The sequence below is a fragment of the Marmota monax genome, unplaced genomic scaffold (genome assembly GCF_021218885.2).
Source record: "Marmota monax isolate L192 unplaced genomic scaffold, Marmota_monax_Labrador192_F-V1.1 WCK01_AAM20220418_F8-fsc00080, whole genome shotgun sequence".
NCBI lineage: Eukaryota > Metazoa > Chordata > Mammalia > Rodentia > Sciuridae > Marmota > Marmota monax.
Genome location: NW_026694750.1, coordinates 1,600,525 through 1,618,797, shown reverse-complemented (window position 1 = coordinate 1,618,797; position 18,273 = coordinate 1,600,525). Strand labels below are relative to the sequence as shown.

Sequence of the window (18,273 nt, the reverse complement as noted above, 5' to 3'; positions counted from 1 at the left end):
AGTAGAAGCCTGGCACCCAGGTGGGGAGGAAGAAGCTAGGGCAGGCCACAAGCCACAGCCAGAGTAGACACAGACCAGGGAGGTGAGGAGGAGACCTGAAGTCCCCACAACTGCCTTTCCTACAGTTAGCTGCCTGACCAACACTATGCCCAGCTCTGTCCAGGGAGGAGGCCCTGGCTGGTGAACTGGGGCTCTGTTGCTGTGAGGTGTTAAAGGGCTCTCTCTGTTCTGGGCTTTTCCTGACACTTGAAATAGTCCAGAGTTATGAATTTTTAAAGCACAGCATCTGTTTGGCTTCCTGTGGCAGGGAGCTCGCTCTCCAGCCAAGTGCACAGCTAGGAGCCCCGTGCTGCCTGCATGCTGCCTGCCTCCAGGAAACCCCAGTCGCTCTCCAGACCTGACACTGCCGGGTGTGGCTCTTACAGTCTTGGTGAGGGCCAGCCCTGGGAGAGCAAACCGTGACAGTGGCAGGGAAGATGTTTCCTCGGCCTGCCTGTGCCCCTCTGTGGATGACGTGATTGCAGGAGTGGAGAGAAACCCATGCCATGTATGGGGGGACCACTTGCAAATAAATATTTAAGCTGAAGTTGCCAACAGGGCCATCTGCTGAGGCACTAATAATAATGATAGCAACAGTAATAAAGAGAAGACCAAAGAGAGCAAAGGGGGAAAGACACTGGGACAGGAGAGGCAGAGAGGATGGGAGGGACCTGGAAGAGCCCAGAACTATGCCGCCAGGGCACAGCCCCCACCATGTGCCGCCTCATCAGGCAGCAGCTGTGAGGGCCTGATGGAGGGGAATTTGCTGCCAATCCCGCTGCCTTTGGGATGGAGGGGATGGATCTGGAGTCAGGTGGTGTGAGGCCTTACCTGGGCAGCCCAGGGAGCCACACCCCTGCCCGAAACTGACAATTATGGTGGTCTGCATTCCACCTGGGGTCCACAGTGAAGGCCCGACAGAGGCCAGCTGTGGAGGGGGACCCTGAACTCATCTATGGCCGAGCCTTGCTGTGGGCTCCTTCTCACACCCTGGCCCTGGAGGTAGAAGCTGCTTAAGGATCATGTGGCCTGGACCACAGCAAAGAGGCAGGTCTGAGCTGGGCTCATGGGACAGCTTCCATGGGGAGTTTAGGGAAAGAAGCAGGTGGAGGTTGGGAGGAGACAGTCTTGGCCCTAGTGGTAAGAGAGTGCAGGGATGGTCCCACAGTCCCTGGGCATTCCTGGCCCCCCACCTTCTCTCCACATAGTCTCCTCCCCAGGGGCCTACCTGGCAATATATTTCTGGTAAATGTTTACATCTTCGGTGACAGCTGGTTTATCTGTGGGCAATCCGTTCCTGGTGAGACACACGGGACACAGCCGATCAGCCGCAGGCCCAAGAGCTGGTGGGGAGCTCCCTGCCCTGGCTCTCGCCTTTCTTGCCTTGGCTGAGAGTTCCGAGGCACACGGGTAGGACTAAGATAGTCCCTTGGCAGAAGCCTGGCAGAGGTTCAATTAGCCCAGCTAAGGAGGGCTGGGCCACCCCAGGCAGGCAGGGCCTAGAGTCTGTCTGGGTGGAAGGTCCCTGGAGCCAGGGCCTGACCCCCCCGGCACAGAGGGAGAATCAAAAGGTGAGGGCTGAGAAGCATCAGGCATCCCAGGGAGGAAAAGGGGAAGGAAGGGCAGCACATAGCCTCAAGTCAGGGGGCACTGCCTGCATCTGCCTGGGTTCACAGCTACCAGGGTGGAGTGCAGATAAGGGCTTTGGGATGGGTCTTGTTCAGCCTCAGGCACCCACCATATTACTGGCAGGGCCAGTGCCCTGTCCCTGAATTAAGGCTGAAAAGGCCTTCTTCTTTCTGCCTCCTCCAAGGAGGCTCTGAACCCAGGCACCAGGGCCACTGCAGAAACCCCAGCAGCCTCACCCCCAGATGGGGCTTTCTCAGCCGACCACAGCTCTGATGGCAGCAGGCAAAGGAAGCCAGTGGTGGCAACCAGGGGTTATGGCACTCGCTGGCACTCACGTCAGCAGGTACGCAGTGCACACCAGCACACCAGCGCCTGCTGTGTGAGCATGTGAGGCTCTGCAGCAAGGGGTGAAGGTGCAGGGCCATGAACCGTGCACGAGCTGGAAGGGCCCCCCGGAGTGAGCACGCAGTGAGTGAGCACGCTGCGTGTGTGAGCATGAGCATGACAGTCGACTGAGCCCAGGTCTGGGCGTACGAGTGGGTGTCCTGCCTCAGGGCTTGGGGTACAGTGGGATGGGGAGTGCCTTACTTGACAGTGGAGACGGTCCCCGTGGTGATGGAGTCTGTTTTGGAGAAGGTAGACTTCAGGTACTCGGGAGTATTGAAGGACAGGGAGGCAGGTGGCTCGGGCCCCGGCCCGGGGGCACTGGGAGCAGTGGGCACACTGGCGAGGGGTGCAGGAGCCAGGCTGGGGGTGGGCGGAACCTTGGCGGGGCCTGGCTTCTGGATGCCCCGGACGTCATACTTGGAGGGGCGCCCCACCTTGCCTGTCTTGAAGGCAATGGCCCCGCCCATGTCGGGGCTGCCCTCCCCGGGTTTGAAGAGGTGCAGGTACTTGACGTTCTCCAGGTCATACTTGGACGGCTTCTTGTAGGCACTCCCATTCTGAGGGCGCAGGTTCTCACTGGTCTTCAGTTTTTGAATGAAAAAATCATACTTGGAGGCCCGGGCCACCAGGTTCTGCATTTGGACACTGCTGTGTGATGGCAGGGGCAAGATGGTGGCCTTGGTCTCCAGGTGGGTGGTGTTGCTGGGCAGCCGCAGGCCAGGCAGAGGGCCCACCATCTCCTTGCCTGCCCGCTCCTCAGCCTTGGTGCCATGGGCTGGCCAAGAGAGCTGCTCGCCGGCCTTGAGCTTGCGGATGTACTCCTCATACTTGGAGAAGCGTGCCCGCTTGCTGAGGCTTTCCTCAGAGGTGGGTAACATGGAAGAGGGGGTCGCCTCAGGGGGGGAGCCCGCATGCAGCTTCTCGAAGCTAATCTTCCTGGCCAGTTCATCCCTCGTGTTCTGGTCATCATAGCCAAACATGCCCAGGAACTCGGTCATGGTGGAGGCCGCATAGTCCCTTAGCGAGGAGGCCTCTCCTACAAGGAGGAGGGGGTGGTCACCTCTGGGAGGAATCAGGGGAGGAAGGGCCAAGAGGCCCCCCACTGCGAGCCCCCACCACAGAGAGGGGCCTGTGTGGGGAGGGGCAGAGCAGGACATGATCTATGGACATTCGGCCCACTTGTTAGGTTTTACGACTCTTAAATTAATTTGTTTTAAAAAAAAGTAATTAATACTGGGGTAAAATAAAACGAGTTCATCAATGCCAGGAAAATCAATTTCCTAAATGTTCTGGCCGATGGCTTTTCAGTACATTAAACAAAGTTTCATAAATGTCTCCGCTCTCTCGCCTTGGCCTAATATGAAAGAGAAGTCATCTTACTGGAAGGCCAAATCCCAACCTGCCTCCTGAGGTGGGGGCAGTAGTTACAGGCACAGGGACAGGTAGGGATGTGGGTGGTGACTGGACAGTCAGGAGAGATCCCAGGAGCTGAGAGAGATGCTCTGGGTGGGGTTGGGGTGAACCTGGCATGGTGAACTGCCCTGAGCCCCATAAATGGATCTCGTTGGCTGATGAGGGCCTTGCCCCATGATGCCTCATGACCTGGCTTCTCAGCCTCCCCCCAACCACAGAACTGAGCAGGGCAGGGACTGTGCCAACGTGCCCACACAGACTCATGTAGGGCCCTTCCTCCAGCCAAGATTTACCACATGGAGCACACCAAGGTGGGTCACCTGGGAGAGCAAGGACCAGGGCAGGTGGGAGCAGCCAGCACTGTAGGCCCAGGGCAGCAGGCCTGGGCTGGGCACATCCATCCTCCCCACTGTCTGCACCTAGGGCACACTGAACCCTGGAGGGACCTCCCCACAGTGACACGTACACTCTCCCTCCCCCATGTTCACACCACATGCAGGCTCATGTTCACACACATGCACACACCACACTCACACATGTGCTCACACACATGGACTCACAAGCTCACGTTCGTAGCTGCTTTTCCTAACTCTGCAGATACAGCCAGCTCCCCGGGACAAGTCTTAGGCCAACATGGCCCCTTCTAATGTGCCTTCTACACACAGCCTTTCGGCCTGGCAGACAGGTGGTCTCCAATGTGTGAGAGGGTGCTCATTCTTCCACTTACGGCAGGTTGCGCCCTCCATCAGGGTTGGGCACATACTGACAAGTGAGACACACAGTCCAGGGGACACAGTGTTCTCTACTCAGCTTGAGCCTGCCCACCTGGGCACACTCAGAGTAGCAGGACCCAGACTGTGGGTCCTGACAGTACAGCTTAAGGAAGGCATGCCAGCGGGGATTCCGCCCAACCCCACCCAAACCTGCTAGGCCTGAGGTGCTCTGAGCACAAGTGGAAGGGGCAGAGGGAGGCCAAAGGAGCAGAGCGGGCAGGGCCTGGCAGGAGAGAAAACCCAGCAGAATGAGGAAGGAGGGGTTCTCAGCTTCTGGGGAGGACTGGGAGCCCACTAGCTAAGGAGGGGAGGGTCACAGGCAGCTCCCTGGCACCCAGGCTGGGCAGAGTGACTCAAGGAACCCTCAGACAGCTGTTCCCCTGGCAGGGCAGGTGGGTCAGCCACAGTCTGGAACACCAGCCACAGAGGTTGGGGGCCTGGCCTGGGAGGAGTGGGCTCTGGCTGCTGGATACAGTGGCTCAGGGACCAGGGAAAGGGGCTAAAAATAGCTGGAGGCAGCTGAACCCTCACTATATATGGCAGGGAAACCGAAGGCTCTGAAGGGCAGGCAACTTGGAGCAGGGAGGGGGCCAGGCAGGGTCCTAGAGGCAGTTCCAGAGCCCTGCATTCCTGACCCCCAGGCCCAGAGAAGTCTTCTTGGCCTGGGGAGCCAAGGCCATGGAAGGTAGCTGGGGCTCCACTGGCTCCCTAGCCACCTGGGGCTGAGGGAAGGAGAGCTCAGGCCACGAGGCGCAGGGCAGTTCGATCCCTGCCTCCTGCCTTTCCAGCTCCTCTCTCCAGGAAGGGAGGATTCAGGAGGTGAGGCCTCCTCTAGCCCCTCCACTGTGGGCAGAGCTGAGCGTAGAGAGCGTCAGAGGGACAGCAGCAAGGGCTGCTGTCCCTTCCCTCTCCTCAGGCCTAGCACAATCACCTTGTGTCTGGCAACGGCAAGGGCTTTTCCTATCAGAGGAAACTGAAGGTCACACTCTTCCTCATTGATCTTGCAATGTTTGTTAATTACTCTGTCACTGATGTGGCGAAGGATAATTAAACAGCTCTGTTTATATCTTATATGCATAATTATGTGGCTGTGCAGGGCTCCCCGCACAGGGAGGAGATGCGCCCCTCGCCGCAGGGGGGACAGGGACAGGGGAGAGGCAGGGGAGGCGTGCAGCTCCAGGCACCAACCTGGGAGGAGGCTGGGGCGAGAGTAAAGGCCAGACCTAGTTCTAGCGGGGGCCCCTCTCCTGCCATAAACCCCAGGCTGGTCCTCTCCTGAGCAGAAAGAGCTGGAGACTGCTCTAAGTCCCAAGGACACGTAGGCACTAGAGAAGCCAGGCCTTGGCCATCTCATGGGAAGAGGTCAGCGAGAGGACCATGTCGGGGTGGCTGGGTGTAAGGGGATCTTCTGGCTGGGCCTGGCCAGCCTCATGGGCCTGAGTTCCCACCTAGGAGGGCCAGGGGCAGTGACGTAGGGAAGGAGAATGCTGGGGCACAGGCAGGGGACCAAGCCTTTTCTAGGATCCTCAGAGAAGTCTCTCGGAGTGAGAGTGCTTGCAGCTGGCAGCTCATGGGGTTCATGTTGCTGCCCCACCACAACCACTGCTCCCCACACTGGTGGCCAGGGACCTTGGTCCCCCAGAAGGCTCATTCCTATTGATTCCCACCCACCCACCATCTGTCCATTCCTCTGTGTGTCTGGCCATCCGTCCATCTGTCCCTCCACCGGTTGTTTTTTAAGGACCCACTGTATGCTGGGCAATCCCCCCTGCCCCCTCACACTCCTGGAAAGCTGCCTTCTCTGTCCCTTTACTCTGCCCCCACCCCCAGAGTTCTCACTGGACATGATGCTGGTGCTTGGGGCAGGAATGAAGAGGAGGCAGGTGGGCACCTGGACACGTGGACCTTCCTTCCTGGGTCACCCCACAGTGTAGCACCCTTTCCCAGCCTCCACCTGCCTCTTAAAGGCCAGACACCCACCTGAAGCCTGCTTGATGCCGGGGCTACTGTTGTCCTTTGAGGCTGCCCCATCTGAGTCCTTCTCTGGGACACTGCCATCCTTGGAGGGCTCTTCAGCATGGTCTTCCTCATCGCTGCAGCCCTGGGGCTGGACCATGTAGACACCCTCGGGAGGCAGCTCCAGGCCCTCGCGGGTGATCCGCCCCAGCATGGGTGCAGGTGCCGGTTCCTCACTGTACTCCCCGTTGACCCACTTCTCAATCACCGCCCGCCTCTTGTCTTCTTCGCTGCGTGGGGCCCGAGCCACCCCAGACTCAGGGCCACTGCGCTCTTTGTCCCGGGGCCTCAGCGGGCTGTCCTCCGCCTGGGAGCCAGCCTCTGCTCCCTTCTCCACCACCACCTGGCGACTCAGCTTGGCACAGATGGCATTGAGCTTGAGGCCGCCTTTGCGCTTGGCCGCCATGGCCGGTTTGCCTGCAGGTGGGTCAGTGCACCGGGTGCCTTCAGCTGTAGGGATGGAGGGACACAGAGATGAGGGGCCACATGCCAAGCACAGCTACCCCTGAACGACCCTGCACCCCCAAGTCAGTCTCCCCAGGTGATCACAGATCCATCATGCTGTCCTGAGGTGGCCTAGCACTGCTCATCTCCCCTCTGGACTGGGAGCTCGAGGGCTGGGCTAGCCAGTCGCTCCATCCCCAGAGCCTGCACAGTGCCTGGCACGGAGTAGGTGGTTCAAAGTGGATGAAAGAAAGGCTCTTCAAATACAAGTCTTCTTCCTAGCACCTGGTTCCTGGAAGCATTTTCTAGGCTTGTTTGGCCCTAAATAGCTCCTGAGAGGTGGTATGACTTGTGTCATGCAGAACCCCAAGCACAGGCAGATGAGGGGCTGGTGGTGAGGGAAGGTGGCAAGGGAAGCACTGTGCTGCTGGTGGCCTGGCTCTACCTCACCACAGGTCCCTGGGGAGGAGTCAGCTGACAACCAGCTTCTAGCCTGTGTCAACCTTTTACCCTGGCTGGCACTGTCCCCACCGGAGCATCTTATCCCCTGGCAGCACCTCTGCCAGGCCCAGTCCTTAGGCCTCACCAACTCCAGCGTCTGCTCTCAGGACAGCGGAGCTCTTCTCCTTGGCTCCCAGCTACTCAGGACCACCGCCCCCCCACCTCCACCCTGACCCCCCCCCAAAAAAAGCCTCTGTTTTTCCTCAGTCACCTGCCCTGTGAGGGTCTTCCTGGCCCTTCTTTCCAGCCTCACTGGGCCTCTGGCCATTTCCTATTGCTGTTCCACAGAGATCCTCGCAGCCCCTCCTACGTCTCCATCCCAGCACCACACTCCTCCTCCTCCAATTCCTGTGGCCCACTCCTACATCCTGGGAAGGTCTGGCCGGAGCTGAGAAGTGCACTTCCTAGCCTAGGAGCCCCAGCTGGGACAGGCTTGGATTGCTTAGGTCCCTCATGGAAAGCCCAGAAACTGCAGCTAAAGGGCTTAATTTCTGATTCCCGACGTCACAGCACATAGGCAGCTAGAAACCAAACCTTGTCAGGGGACAGAGGGTCCTGAGGGCAGGTGGCCAGGAAGGCCTACAAGGCTGGATATATGCACGAATGATGCCACACATCTGTCTAGCCATCCATCCATCTAGTGTACTGCCGTGTGCCACACCCCATGGTGGATCAGGGGAGTGGCCATGTGACCGTCTCAGTTCATACTCAATTTGTGCATAGGGAGGTCCCTGTCAAAGAGTGCTTCCCCAGGCCTTAGCCAGGGAAATGGGCATGTCTCATATAGGTCTGAAGGCTGGGGGGCAGGAGGGCTTTGTGCCTTAGCTCCATGGATCAAACACCATGAGCCAGGAGTGGTGGTGCGTGCCTGAAATCCCGGCAGCTTGGGAGGCTGAGGCAAGAGGATTGCAAGTTCAAAACCAGCAACTTTAGCAAGGTCCCAAGCAACTCAGTGAGACCCTATCTCTAAATAAAATATAAAAAGGAGCTAGGGATGTGGCTCAGTGGTTAAGTGCTCCTGGGTTTAATCCCTGGTACCAAAACAAAACAAAAGCCCACCATGAAATCCACATCCTGGAGAGCCCACAAAGAAGCCACACCTGTGTCTGCCCAAGGGCCTCATCCCACAGGTCGACCTGATTTTTATGCACAAATAATAGTCCCTTGATATATACATGCCCTGTGGCTGCAGATCCTGCCTTATCACCAGCTGCTGAATGTGTGGCCTTGCTTGGGGACTGTCAGAGAAAGGTCTGCTCAGCCAGTTCCCAGTCCTGTGGCTCTGGCTCCAGGGTCTTGGACCCTGGCCAAGCCAGATGCCCACAAACTCATGTTTGTCCACAGCTCCAAGTCTGTGCCGCTTGCACCCAAATCCCTATGTATGCACATGAGGTTCCTCTCAAAGTTCAGCTTCAGGGCCCCTAATCACAACCCCACCCAGTTCAACTGCTCGGCAGGCCAGCAGGGTCTGTGACACCACATTTCCTCCAACAGCCTCAGGGGGAGCAGCCTCACCTGGTCCTCCTTGTCCCTTGCCCTGGACGGGGAAGAAAAGAGCGGGAGTGAGGAGCCTGCTCTATTTTTACCAAGAGGTAAGCAGCCAAGTGTGTATGGCAGACGGCAAATGAATCTATAAATATTTATCCCAAGGAAGAGGGAAGCAGAAGCTCCCAAGGCTGCACTTGCTGCTAGTGACACCCCCTCCCAGGGCTCCCACCCATCCTGGAGCCTCCCTGAACTTCGGCTCACCCAACCCAGCCCACCTTCTCCCGATCTCAGCCATGTGCCCCTTCAGTCCCAGCCTGGGCCCCCACCAGCTGTGATGCAGCTGTGCACCGGGCCCACCTCCAGCCCCCAGGCCCCTTTGCTCCTGCTGACTCCCTCTACACCTGCCCTCCAGCTGCTGTTCTGACCCAGCCCACCTGCATTCCAGATGTTGCCCTCCCTCTGACTCTACTTTGGTCCCAAGGGTGGAGGTGGAGACGGCACCTGGGCCCGGGACACGGGCAAGAGGCAGAGGCAGGGCTGATGGTTGTCAGTGCCAATGTGTGCAAGGCCGGGATGGCAGGAGGAGGGCATGTATGAACTGTGCCTTCCGGCCCACCCCGTGGGGCCTTGCTGCTGGCCCCTCCATCAAAGGCCCTGGGACCTCCAGACTACCCACCCCCATGGTCTGACCCCAGACTCCTGTCCATGTAAACATTCCCCTGACTTTCTTCCCTAAAATATAAACGGCGTGGCCAGGCCTCAATGGAAGGAAGCCATCAGTCCCCGGCCCTGTCACTGCCCCTTTCATCTCCTTCCCGCCACCAGCCTGCCCGCTGCTCTATTTACACTGGACACTTCCTCTGGGAACAATACTGCCCAGGAGGCAGGCTTGGGCAGGAGGGTGGGAAGGCAAGAGGACTCCTGTTCTGCTCCCCCAGGGACCAGCAGACTGGGGGGCAGGCAGGAGGGGCAGCTGAGGTGGGCCCAGCAAAGCACCAACTCTGCTCCTGGCCCCAGTGGCTCTGAACCCCAGAAGGCACAGCAGGTTACAGTCTGGCCCCTGGGTCAGAGTCAGGAGCATATAGCCTGGCTCTACCCCTGGGAGCTACCGGCCCTGGCAAGCTATCTCTCACAGAAGGGCTGCCGGGCTACAAGGTGAGAAGGCGCCTCCTTGGGCCAAGCACAGGGCCTGGCAAGGAAGGACCTGGGAAAAGACAGCTGAGCCCAGGAGGAGAATGACAGGCAGATGTGGTGCCATGTCTGGCCCAAGATTCCAAGACAAGGAATTCTCACCTGGCCCAGAAGAGGGAAGAGGGAAAGGAGAGGCAGGAGGCCTGGGGCCATCCTTGCAGCCCTCTCCCTTGCGCCAGCAAATGGCCCCCTCGGCTTTCCTACAGGCCTCCAAACTCAACAAGCACTACCCATCAGTCTCTGAGCTGAGCAGACCCAACTAAGGTGCAGGAGAGAGAAGCAAAAACTGACTGTCCATCACAATCTCACCAAAGCTTCAAAAATGATCCAGTTGAGCCCTGTGCCAACCCATTTGACAGAGGAGGAAGCTAATCCTGGCTGTAGATACCTGGAGCTGAGGCTCAGCCTCATCCCCATGAAGGCTCCGAGGCAAGCTCTGGGAAGTCCCAAGCCTCCCTGCAGGGGCTCCTTCCCTCCCTTGCCCCATCTCCTCCACACCCCCACTTCCTGTTCCCATAACACAGAGCCCCCTAAAGTGTTAACTGCGATGGGTAAAATGGTGCAGCAGATTGCTACAATAAATAATTTACTGATATTTATAAATATTCAAATCAGCCAGCTTCAGAAATCGAATGAAGGGAGGGCCTTGGGAGAAGGGACCCGTTATGGCATGAATCTCATCACTCCCTGCACAGGCTAGGGAAGGCCAGGGCTCCTGCCAGTTCTGGGTGAGAAAGGGGGGTGCCTGTAGCTGCACCTGGGCCCCTTGTCCCCACGTCTTCCTGACCTGGGAGGTAAAGGCCTGTGGGAAGCTGGAAGAACTACTCCTTCGGCACCTGGTCAGGCCAGGCCCTCTCCTGCAGGCAATCTGGGCTCAAGGGAAGAAGAGGCATGGTGCCCACTGCCCATGGCCCTGGGTCTTGAAGTTGCTTGTCTTGCCAGGGCAGGGGCAGTCCCAGGGGTCTGGGCAGGCCTGGCAGCCCCTCCCCACCGTGAGTAATGTATTTCAGGGCTGGGCTGCCTGTCAGCTACCAGGCTCCGGGTGCTTTATGGGCTCTGCTTGGTGGCTCTGAACTCCCTGGTAGGAAATAAAGTTCTCCCTGCGCGTCCCTTCTAAACATTTCACTCAGTGGAAACGGTGTTTAAGAAAAATGAGGACATATTTCTTCCTAAGGATGCAGGATCCCCTTTGGGCGGCCTAATGCCCGCTGTATATCAGGAGGAAGGGAGGCAGAGGCCAGGAGCCAGTCCCCTGGGGTGGGGGTGCACCTGGCTCTGCCTGCCTACTGCCAGGCAGCTCTGGGGGCCACAGACACTGTCCGGACACCGGTGGCTGAGCTAGCCCATGGCATCTACAGGCACATGGCACCTGGTGCCTCCTGAGCACCTTGTCTGTGCCAGAAAGTATGCTGGGCACTTAGTCACCTTGGTGATCCCCCAGCATCCCTGCAGGCCAGTTGTCCTGTCCCCATTTCCAGGTGAGGCAGCAGAGGTAATGAGGTTGGCAACTGTCCCGTCAGTGCTGGAGCCAGCTCCCACCAAGTTCAGATTTCCAAGGTGCCTTCCAGGTCTTCCAAGTGGCCATCCTGGAGTCTCAGGGTGCCTAGGGGAGCTCCCATCCTGCTGCACTTGAGGATTGGAACCTCACAGACCACAAGCCCCCATTCAGTGGCACGCATGGGGCACCTACTTCCATCCAGGCTCGGGCTGAATTCTGAGGCTACGATGTGAGCAAGACAGGCAGTCCTGGGTCCTACGTCACCCTGGTTCCTACATCAGGGACTATGCAGTTCAGACAAGGCAACAATATTCAAAAGTCACTACCAGACCATCTCCCTGACATGGAGCACTGGTGCCACAAGAGCAGAAGGGAAGGTTGCTAGGCCCATGCTTTCTCCCTCAGAGCCCATCTCCAGCTGAGCAGTTCCCTTCCCTCATTTCCTACCAAGACCTGTCCCTGAGAGGCCCCCTGGGAGAGGGGGTCCTTCCTGATCCCATCTCCAGCTCAGAACAGAAGGGCCTCTGAGTTTTTTCTGAAGGGAGGAATGGCCACTGCTCCCCTGGGGTTCTCAGGCAGGTCCCTGGTCCTCAAGGGCTCTAAGCTGGGGAGTGGGCAGGGCTTGGCCACTGGGCCCTAGCTTACCCCCCTTTGTTTATTTATTTATTATGATTTTTTAGTCCAGTTAAAAGGTTTACTATCCAGACGCGTCTAAGTGGCCTCACTTAGCGTAAGTAACTCTATAAATCAGGGGAACTGTTAGCATCCACCACACAGGCTGGCTATCAATCTCCCCCAGGTCACAGCCAAACAGGAAGAGGAGAAAAAAGAGAGTTACCACCCAGGGGAGATTTAAAACATACACACACCGAGCAAAAGCACACAGACGGTGTGTATGCCTGTGTGCACACACACTCAGGGATCTCTGTACAATCGTGTTCACACGTGCCCATCTACAGCAGCCCACAAACTAGAAAGTCTCTGTGTGGTCACAGTGTTGAAACACAATTGCACTCCCACAGCAGGGGTTGGAGGGGACACGGAGCCTGAGGGGGAGTCTCAAGGCTCCCATGGCCTGGCCACCAGTGCCTGAGCTGCCTGCTGCAGGCTAGGGGCTCTGCAGGGCTGGGGCAGGGATGCTTGATCCCCTGCCCCCTCTGTGGCCTCTGCCTCCACCTGCCCCACGGAACCCCACTTCTGCATGTCCAAGGTGGGCACTTGGCATGAAGGGGGAACCAAAGAAGAGAAGGCAGGGAGCTGCAGGCCACTGCAGTGGGGCATGCCGTCCTTACATGCTCGTCCGGCCCTCAACTATTGCACCCTGAAGGGCAGCACCATCTGGATGGATGACCGACTGCCACATAGAGAAATGGAGGGTGCGGGCGAGGATGAAGGGCAGAGCCACTTTTCGTGGCAGCTGTGGAAATGCCCCACCTTTTTACTGATAGGTGCAGCTGGGTGTCCACACGGCTTGGACTTCGGCTCCCACCCCGTCAGAGAGGCCCCAGACCTAGAAGACCGCACTGCCTGAGCCTCACCAGGCACTGGAGCAGGGGAAGCGGACCTGGCATCTCCTCTGGACCTGAGGCGGACGTAGGTGAGGCAGCCTGAGGTGGGAGACCTGCTCAGGTCTACCTCCCCTCCCTGCTGCCCAGAGGCCTCCCTGGCTCACCCCCCTGCCTGCCCACTGCATCTCCCCATGAACTCTATTTCTCTTTCCTCTCTGAAAACAACTGAGCTGTAAATACTGTTTAACCTTCTCCCCCCTCCCCCCACCACCCCCTCCCCTCCGCACTATAAAAACACAAATATGCCATAACTCAGCCGGCCGGGCCGCCCAGCCTCCAACATGCCCCGCGCCCGGGCCTCTCAGGAAGGTCATTACAAACGACTTTCCGATTCACTGCTCCTGAAATAATTTTGTGTATTAAAACCTGAATCTGCACTTTCTGGGGCCGAAAGCCTCGCTTAATTATGGCGGGTGTCCTTGGGACGGACAGTGATCCTTCACTCGCCAGCCCGCGCTCCAGCCCTCCGCCCGCCAGCCCGCCCCCCTCCCCGGGCCCAATCTGTTTTCAAAGTGTGTCTGTCCTTTATTAAATTGTTTTCTTTTCCACATTATCAGTTGCCATGGAGACCTCATCTCTCGGATTATTTGAATTTCATTATATCTATTGATTTGGGAGCATTTCATCTTTTTTATTGTTTTTCTGTCAATTTTCAAAACGAATAACCATCTAATTTGCGTCAGTGCTGATTATGTTTGTCCCTCAACAGAGGTCGGCAGCTGCGCTGGGGAAACAAATCAATGAAAAACCATCATAAAACTCCCCACTCCAGTCTCCAGGATGTGTGGGTGACATTCCACGCCTGCGAGAGACACACTCATCAGCTCCAGCTTCGGCAACGGTGGCGGCAGCTCCGCTCCACGTCCGCCTCCTTTGGCCTTAATATTTAATTTTGCGATTTGGGGCATTATTAGTGGTGTTTTTATTAGCGCGTGTGCGTGTGAGCGTTTGGTGGTGGGCTGGCTGTTTCATTAATTTGTGGGTGAGGCAGGGAAACCCCGGAGGAGGGCAGGGCAGACGGCGGGCGTCAGGGGCGCAGCAGGAAGTGGAGAAAAGAGGGGGACTGCCCCAAGGAGGGGACCAGAGCCCGGGGACCAGGAGAGCCCTGAGGAGAGGCTGGAAAAGGGGGGACGGAGTGAAGGGGAGGAAAAGAGGGAATTCAAATTGCTTACTTTGTTGGTTTTTTTTAAATAATTTATGCAATTTTAAGCATTTATGTATAAATTTTTTAATAAGCCACCCTGGAGCAGGATGGCCATTAACATCCCAACGTCCTTCTGTCCAATGGGCTGGCGGAGAGGATCAATTTCTGAGAGTACTTTCCCTTTTTTATGACATGATAAAATGCTTTTAAAGCAACTTACACAAATATGGAAATTTTTTTCTTTTTTTCCGTCCTCTCTCCCTTCCCTTCCCTTAACAGGCTTCTTATTCACTGGGGAGGGGTATGCAAGTGTGTGCGAGCGCAAGCGCGCGTGCGTGTGTCTGTGTGTGTGTGTGTGTGTGCGTGCGCGCGCACACACACACATACACCCTGCCCTCCTGCTCTTTCCTGCTGGGGAGGGGGCTGCCGGCCTGGCAGGGAGACAGCCCCAGTTCTAACTGGAACTGGCCGCCTGTCCTTCTAACAAGGGCATAAACTTTCATTACCCATGCACGCAGTCAAAGACAATTTAGGGAAACGCACTGCTCAGAAAAGGAAAACCTCAGCGATTCGTGGCCCGAGCTGCCACCACCATCTGGGGGCTCCCCTCCAGACCCAGGGCACAAGGCCCTGAACCTCTGGCCCCGCCCAGCAGGAGGTGGGGGACAGGGCAGGGCCAGCTTCCATGTGGTGCCCTCAGTGGGAGGCAGTAGAAAGGTGCAGGAGAGCCCAGAGTGCAAGGGTCTTTCTCTATGGCTAGACTGGACGGGGCAGGCCTTGGACAGAGGCGGGGCCCCTCGATTTTGCCCTTCCCCAAGACCCCTGAAATCTCTTTATTAACAGCAGCAGGTCACAGGCCCTCAGGGTGAGCACAGGGCTCCTTCTTTTATATCACTCCAGTGTCTGGAATACAGCAGAGGCTTGGCTACACAGGACAGACAGACCAAATGAAGACAAAGCAGGAAAACAGACCCTGAGGTGACCTGAGGTCCTGGTAGAAGCCTCACGAACACTGGGGGCAAGGGGTCCCTTCCAGGTGTCTGCTGGAAGCAGGTCTGGACTGCTGGGAGGAGAATCAGGGTATCTGCTGCCATTGCCCTGCCCTGGGCCGAGCTCCTGCTTCCTGGGAGAGGGAAAGAGTGCAGATGGTGACCAGGGCACCCCACCTCATCTTCCAGTTCCTCCTCCTGGTGGGAGTGAGGGGAGAATGGAGGGTGAGCCTTGCCCAAGCCCCTCCATGGCTGACAAGGACTTGTGCCCCTCCATGCCCTTCCACTGTGGGATAGTGTCCAGCCCGAGACCACACTGGGGCACCTGGGCTTTGGTGGCTTCCAAATAAAACAAATCAATACCTGAGATTTGCCATCCTCTTAAAGCTTGCCACTTTAACCAAGTTTCTCTGCACTGGACCTCAGTGTCCCATCTGCAACAGTATGTCAAAGGGATGCTGTGAGTGACAGGTCTGGCACAGAGCTGCAGAGCACAGGGCACCTTCCACTGACTCTTGGGCAGAGTCAGGAATGGCTAGGTGTGGAGTCCAGCCTCTCGCAACCCTGCCTGCTTCTGCCCAGGGACTAGAGAACTGCCCGGGGCCTCCTGCTTCCTCATCCCTGAAAGCCCAACTTTCTCCTCAGGCCCTCACCCACCCAAGCTGCCCAGCCCAGGCTCTCCTGCCCCAGGCCCTGGGCCTCCCTCGGAAGGCACCGCTCTACACAAGTCTGCCCAGGGGGCTGAGTGGGCAGCCCAGGAGGGTGCACAGCTAGCTGGGCCCTCTGCCGTGGCAGAGGGCAACCCTGGCAGGGCCAGGCCACCCCAAGCCCTCCGAGGGGTTGACAGGGAACGCCACCCCTCCTCCCTTACCACGCTCAGATCCCCCCAACTGTCATTAAAATAACAAGTTTCTGTTACAATCTAAACATTCCCACATCGCATAAAGGGTTATATTACACCCGAGTCACTCCCGGCCCGTGTTTGCACAGAAAAGCTCACGGCAGGTCCCCCCTCCTGACGAAGTGACTTATTAAAGTTTAAACAGTAATTAACAGAACAATAAAAATAAAGGGATGTTTGGGGAGTCATAGCGCACACAGGGTTTTTGGCAGTGCCAGCAGTTTTTCAGTGCCCTGCGCTGGCAGCAAAATGTGACTGTGAAGCCAGGGGGGACGGAGGACGGGCCATGGTTGGGGCAGTGAGACTTGAGACCCAAAAGGCGAGAAACAGAGGCCAGACTGGAAGGAAGCGATGAGGGGTCTGGGGTGGCAGGTGGGCCCAGTGTGGGCAGGGGAGAAGTCTACAGAGCAGGGAATCCACCAGACTTGGTGGGGAGGCTTCACGAGACTGAAGAGTGACTGCCAAGCCCGGCCTGGTCACAGGCACTTCCGGGAGCCCAGGGCCTCAGTCACATCATGCCAACTCTGGGCACGGACCTGGCTGAAGGAGGAGTCAGGTCCCCAGCTATATCAGATGTTCTCTCTGTTCACACTGTCATTAGAAGACCCTGCAGTTGACTCTTGAGGCTGGACACCTGCTACTCTGGGTTCCTCCTCCAGTGGGGCAGGTGCCTCCCCTACCCCTAGCCCCTGTGGCCAGGGCACACTGAGAACTCTCCTGAAGCCACTGGTCCTCGTTAAGTATGAATGAGGACTCAGGAAGGCCTGCCTTCCCCTGACCTGAGAGAGGGAGACCAGCCAACCCTCAGGCCCACCTAAAGGGAGAAAGAACCCCTAGCCAGGCCAGATGGACTGCCCCCCGCCCCCTCCGCCAGGGGAAGTCCCCAGTCCTCAAGCTTTTCAGGGAGCTGGGCCTGGGGGTTGGCAGGGCCTGGGGGTTGGCAGGGCCAGGCAGGTTGTCCTTGGCCTTGCCTTTTCTCCCCCCACGTTCCGCTCCAGAGGCCCAGAACCCTGGCTCTGGGGGAAGGCAGAGACATGTCGGCCAGGGACAGGTCCTGGGAAAGGGAGGCCAGTATGTTTTTTCCTCAAAGGCTTAGGAGCTAAGGAACAAGGGACAACAGGGAGGCCACCACATGTTATCTCAGGGGTAGGAACCATCTCATGCCAGCCAGAGGACAGAAAGGCACTGCTGAGCTAGCCTTTGATCCCCAGGCCCCCAAGTTACCCTCTTACTTCTCCCCTCTCCCAGCCTCCTAGGCTCCCATGTGCCCTCCCAGGGCTGTCCTCTGACTCACACCCGAGGGCCGGTGGCCAGTTCTGTCTGTCACTGCCATCCCTGTTGCTCCTCTCCAAGGAGCCACTGCAGAATCAGTTTCTCTCCTCACCATGGGGGCTGATTCCAAGAAGTGGATTTCAGTAGAGCATTTCCAACTCATGCTCTTCTCTCTGGGGCAGAGGGTGGTCTTGGGGACACTAGGAGGACATGAGGAGGCCCCTTCTCCCCTTGGGCTTCCCCCTCTCCCCCATGCCAAAGCCTGCTTTGGGGTCCCTTCTGCAGGAGTCTCCCTCTACCTCAGCACCTACCAGAGCAAGCCAGAAATAAGCTCCTTGCCCTGGTGCAGGCCCCCAGCTGGTCCCTCTATGTCCCAGCAGCACAGGTAAAGCAGCTGTGAGCCACACATGGAGGTGAGAGGCTGAGCTGAAACCACTCCCTCTAATCTCCTGTCTCCTGGGATCTGGGTCCTGGGTAGTTAATGGGAACAAAAGGCAGTGTCTCTGGCTGAGTCCCTATGGTCCTCATGCTGCTGCCTATGGCCTAGGCACTTGTGGGCACAGGGAGCAGGGGAGTACAGCAGGGCCCCACAGACCTCAGTGCCCCCTGGCCTTGGGGTACATGCAACTATCCCCTGAGGTAGCTTTTCCTCCCTCTTTTTTGGGTAGAGTTCTCTGGGGCTGCATCCCCTAACCCCAACAGTGAGTGACTCATGGTTAGGGAGAGAGGAGGTTGCGGATGAAAGAGCCCAAGGAGCAGGCAGGTGTTGCTTCCCCTGCCTCCAGCTGCTGTGCTGAGGGTGAGGCTGGAAGGACAGACAGGAGCTCACACTCCCTCACTGCTGCCGGAGGAGGCAGCCTGAGTCACCCTGTCCCACAGTGGGCTGGGGACGGGGGGGGGGGGTTCCCTCAAGGGCAAAAGTGGAGGACAAGGCAGAGGGTGTTTGGGTGGTACCGAGGAGGGCAGGTGGGGATGGAGGCCTCTAGTGGGTATGCTCTCCAGTGGGCAAATGGGAAGCTG

General features: G+C 57.8%; 1 protein-coding gene across 9 annotated transcripts in view; it reads right to left on the bottom strand.

Moving 5' to 3' along the window:
* The window catches only part of Casz1 (castor zinc finger 1), a 141,028-nt gene that overhangs the window by 17,510 nt on the left and 105,245 nt on the right, over positions 1–18,273 (bottom strand). For 5 of the 9 annotated variants that reach the window (XM_046424785.2, XM_046424783.2, XM_046424782.2 and 2 more), the window contains 3 exons: positions 6,222–6,707; positions 2,257–3,091; positions 1,268–1,336 (listed from right to left, as the gene is read on the bottom strand). In XM_046424785.2, the coding sequence (XP_046280741.1) occupies positions 1,268–1,336; positions 2,257–3,091; positions 6,222–6,663 (1,346 nt within the window). In that variant the 5' untranslated portion in view covers positions 6,664–6,707. Of the gene's footprint in view, positions 1–1,267; positions 1,337–2,256; positions 3,092–6,221; positions 6,708–8,717; positions 8,740–15,063; positions 15,515–18,273 lie in introns of all 9 variants that reach the window. The other 4 variants (XM_058572664.1, XM_058572662.1, XM_046424784.2 and 1 more) reach the window with 3 other exon arrangements.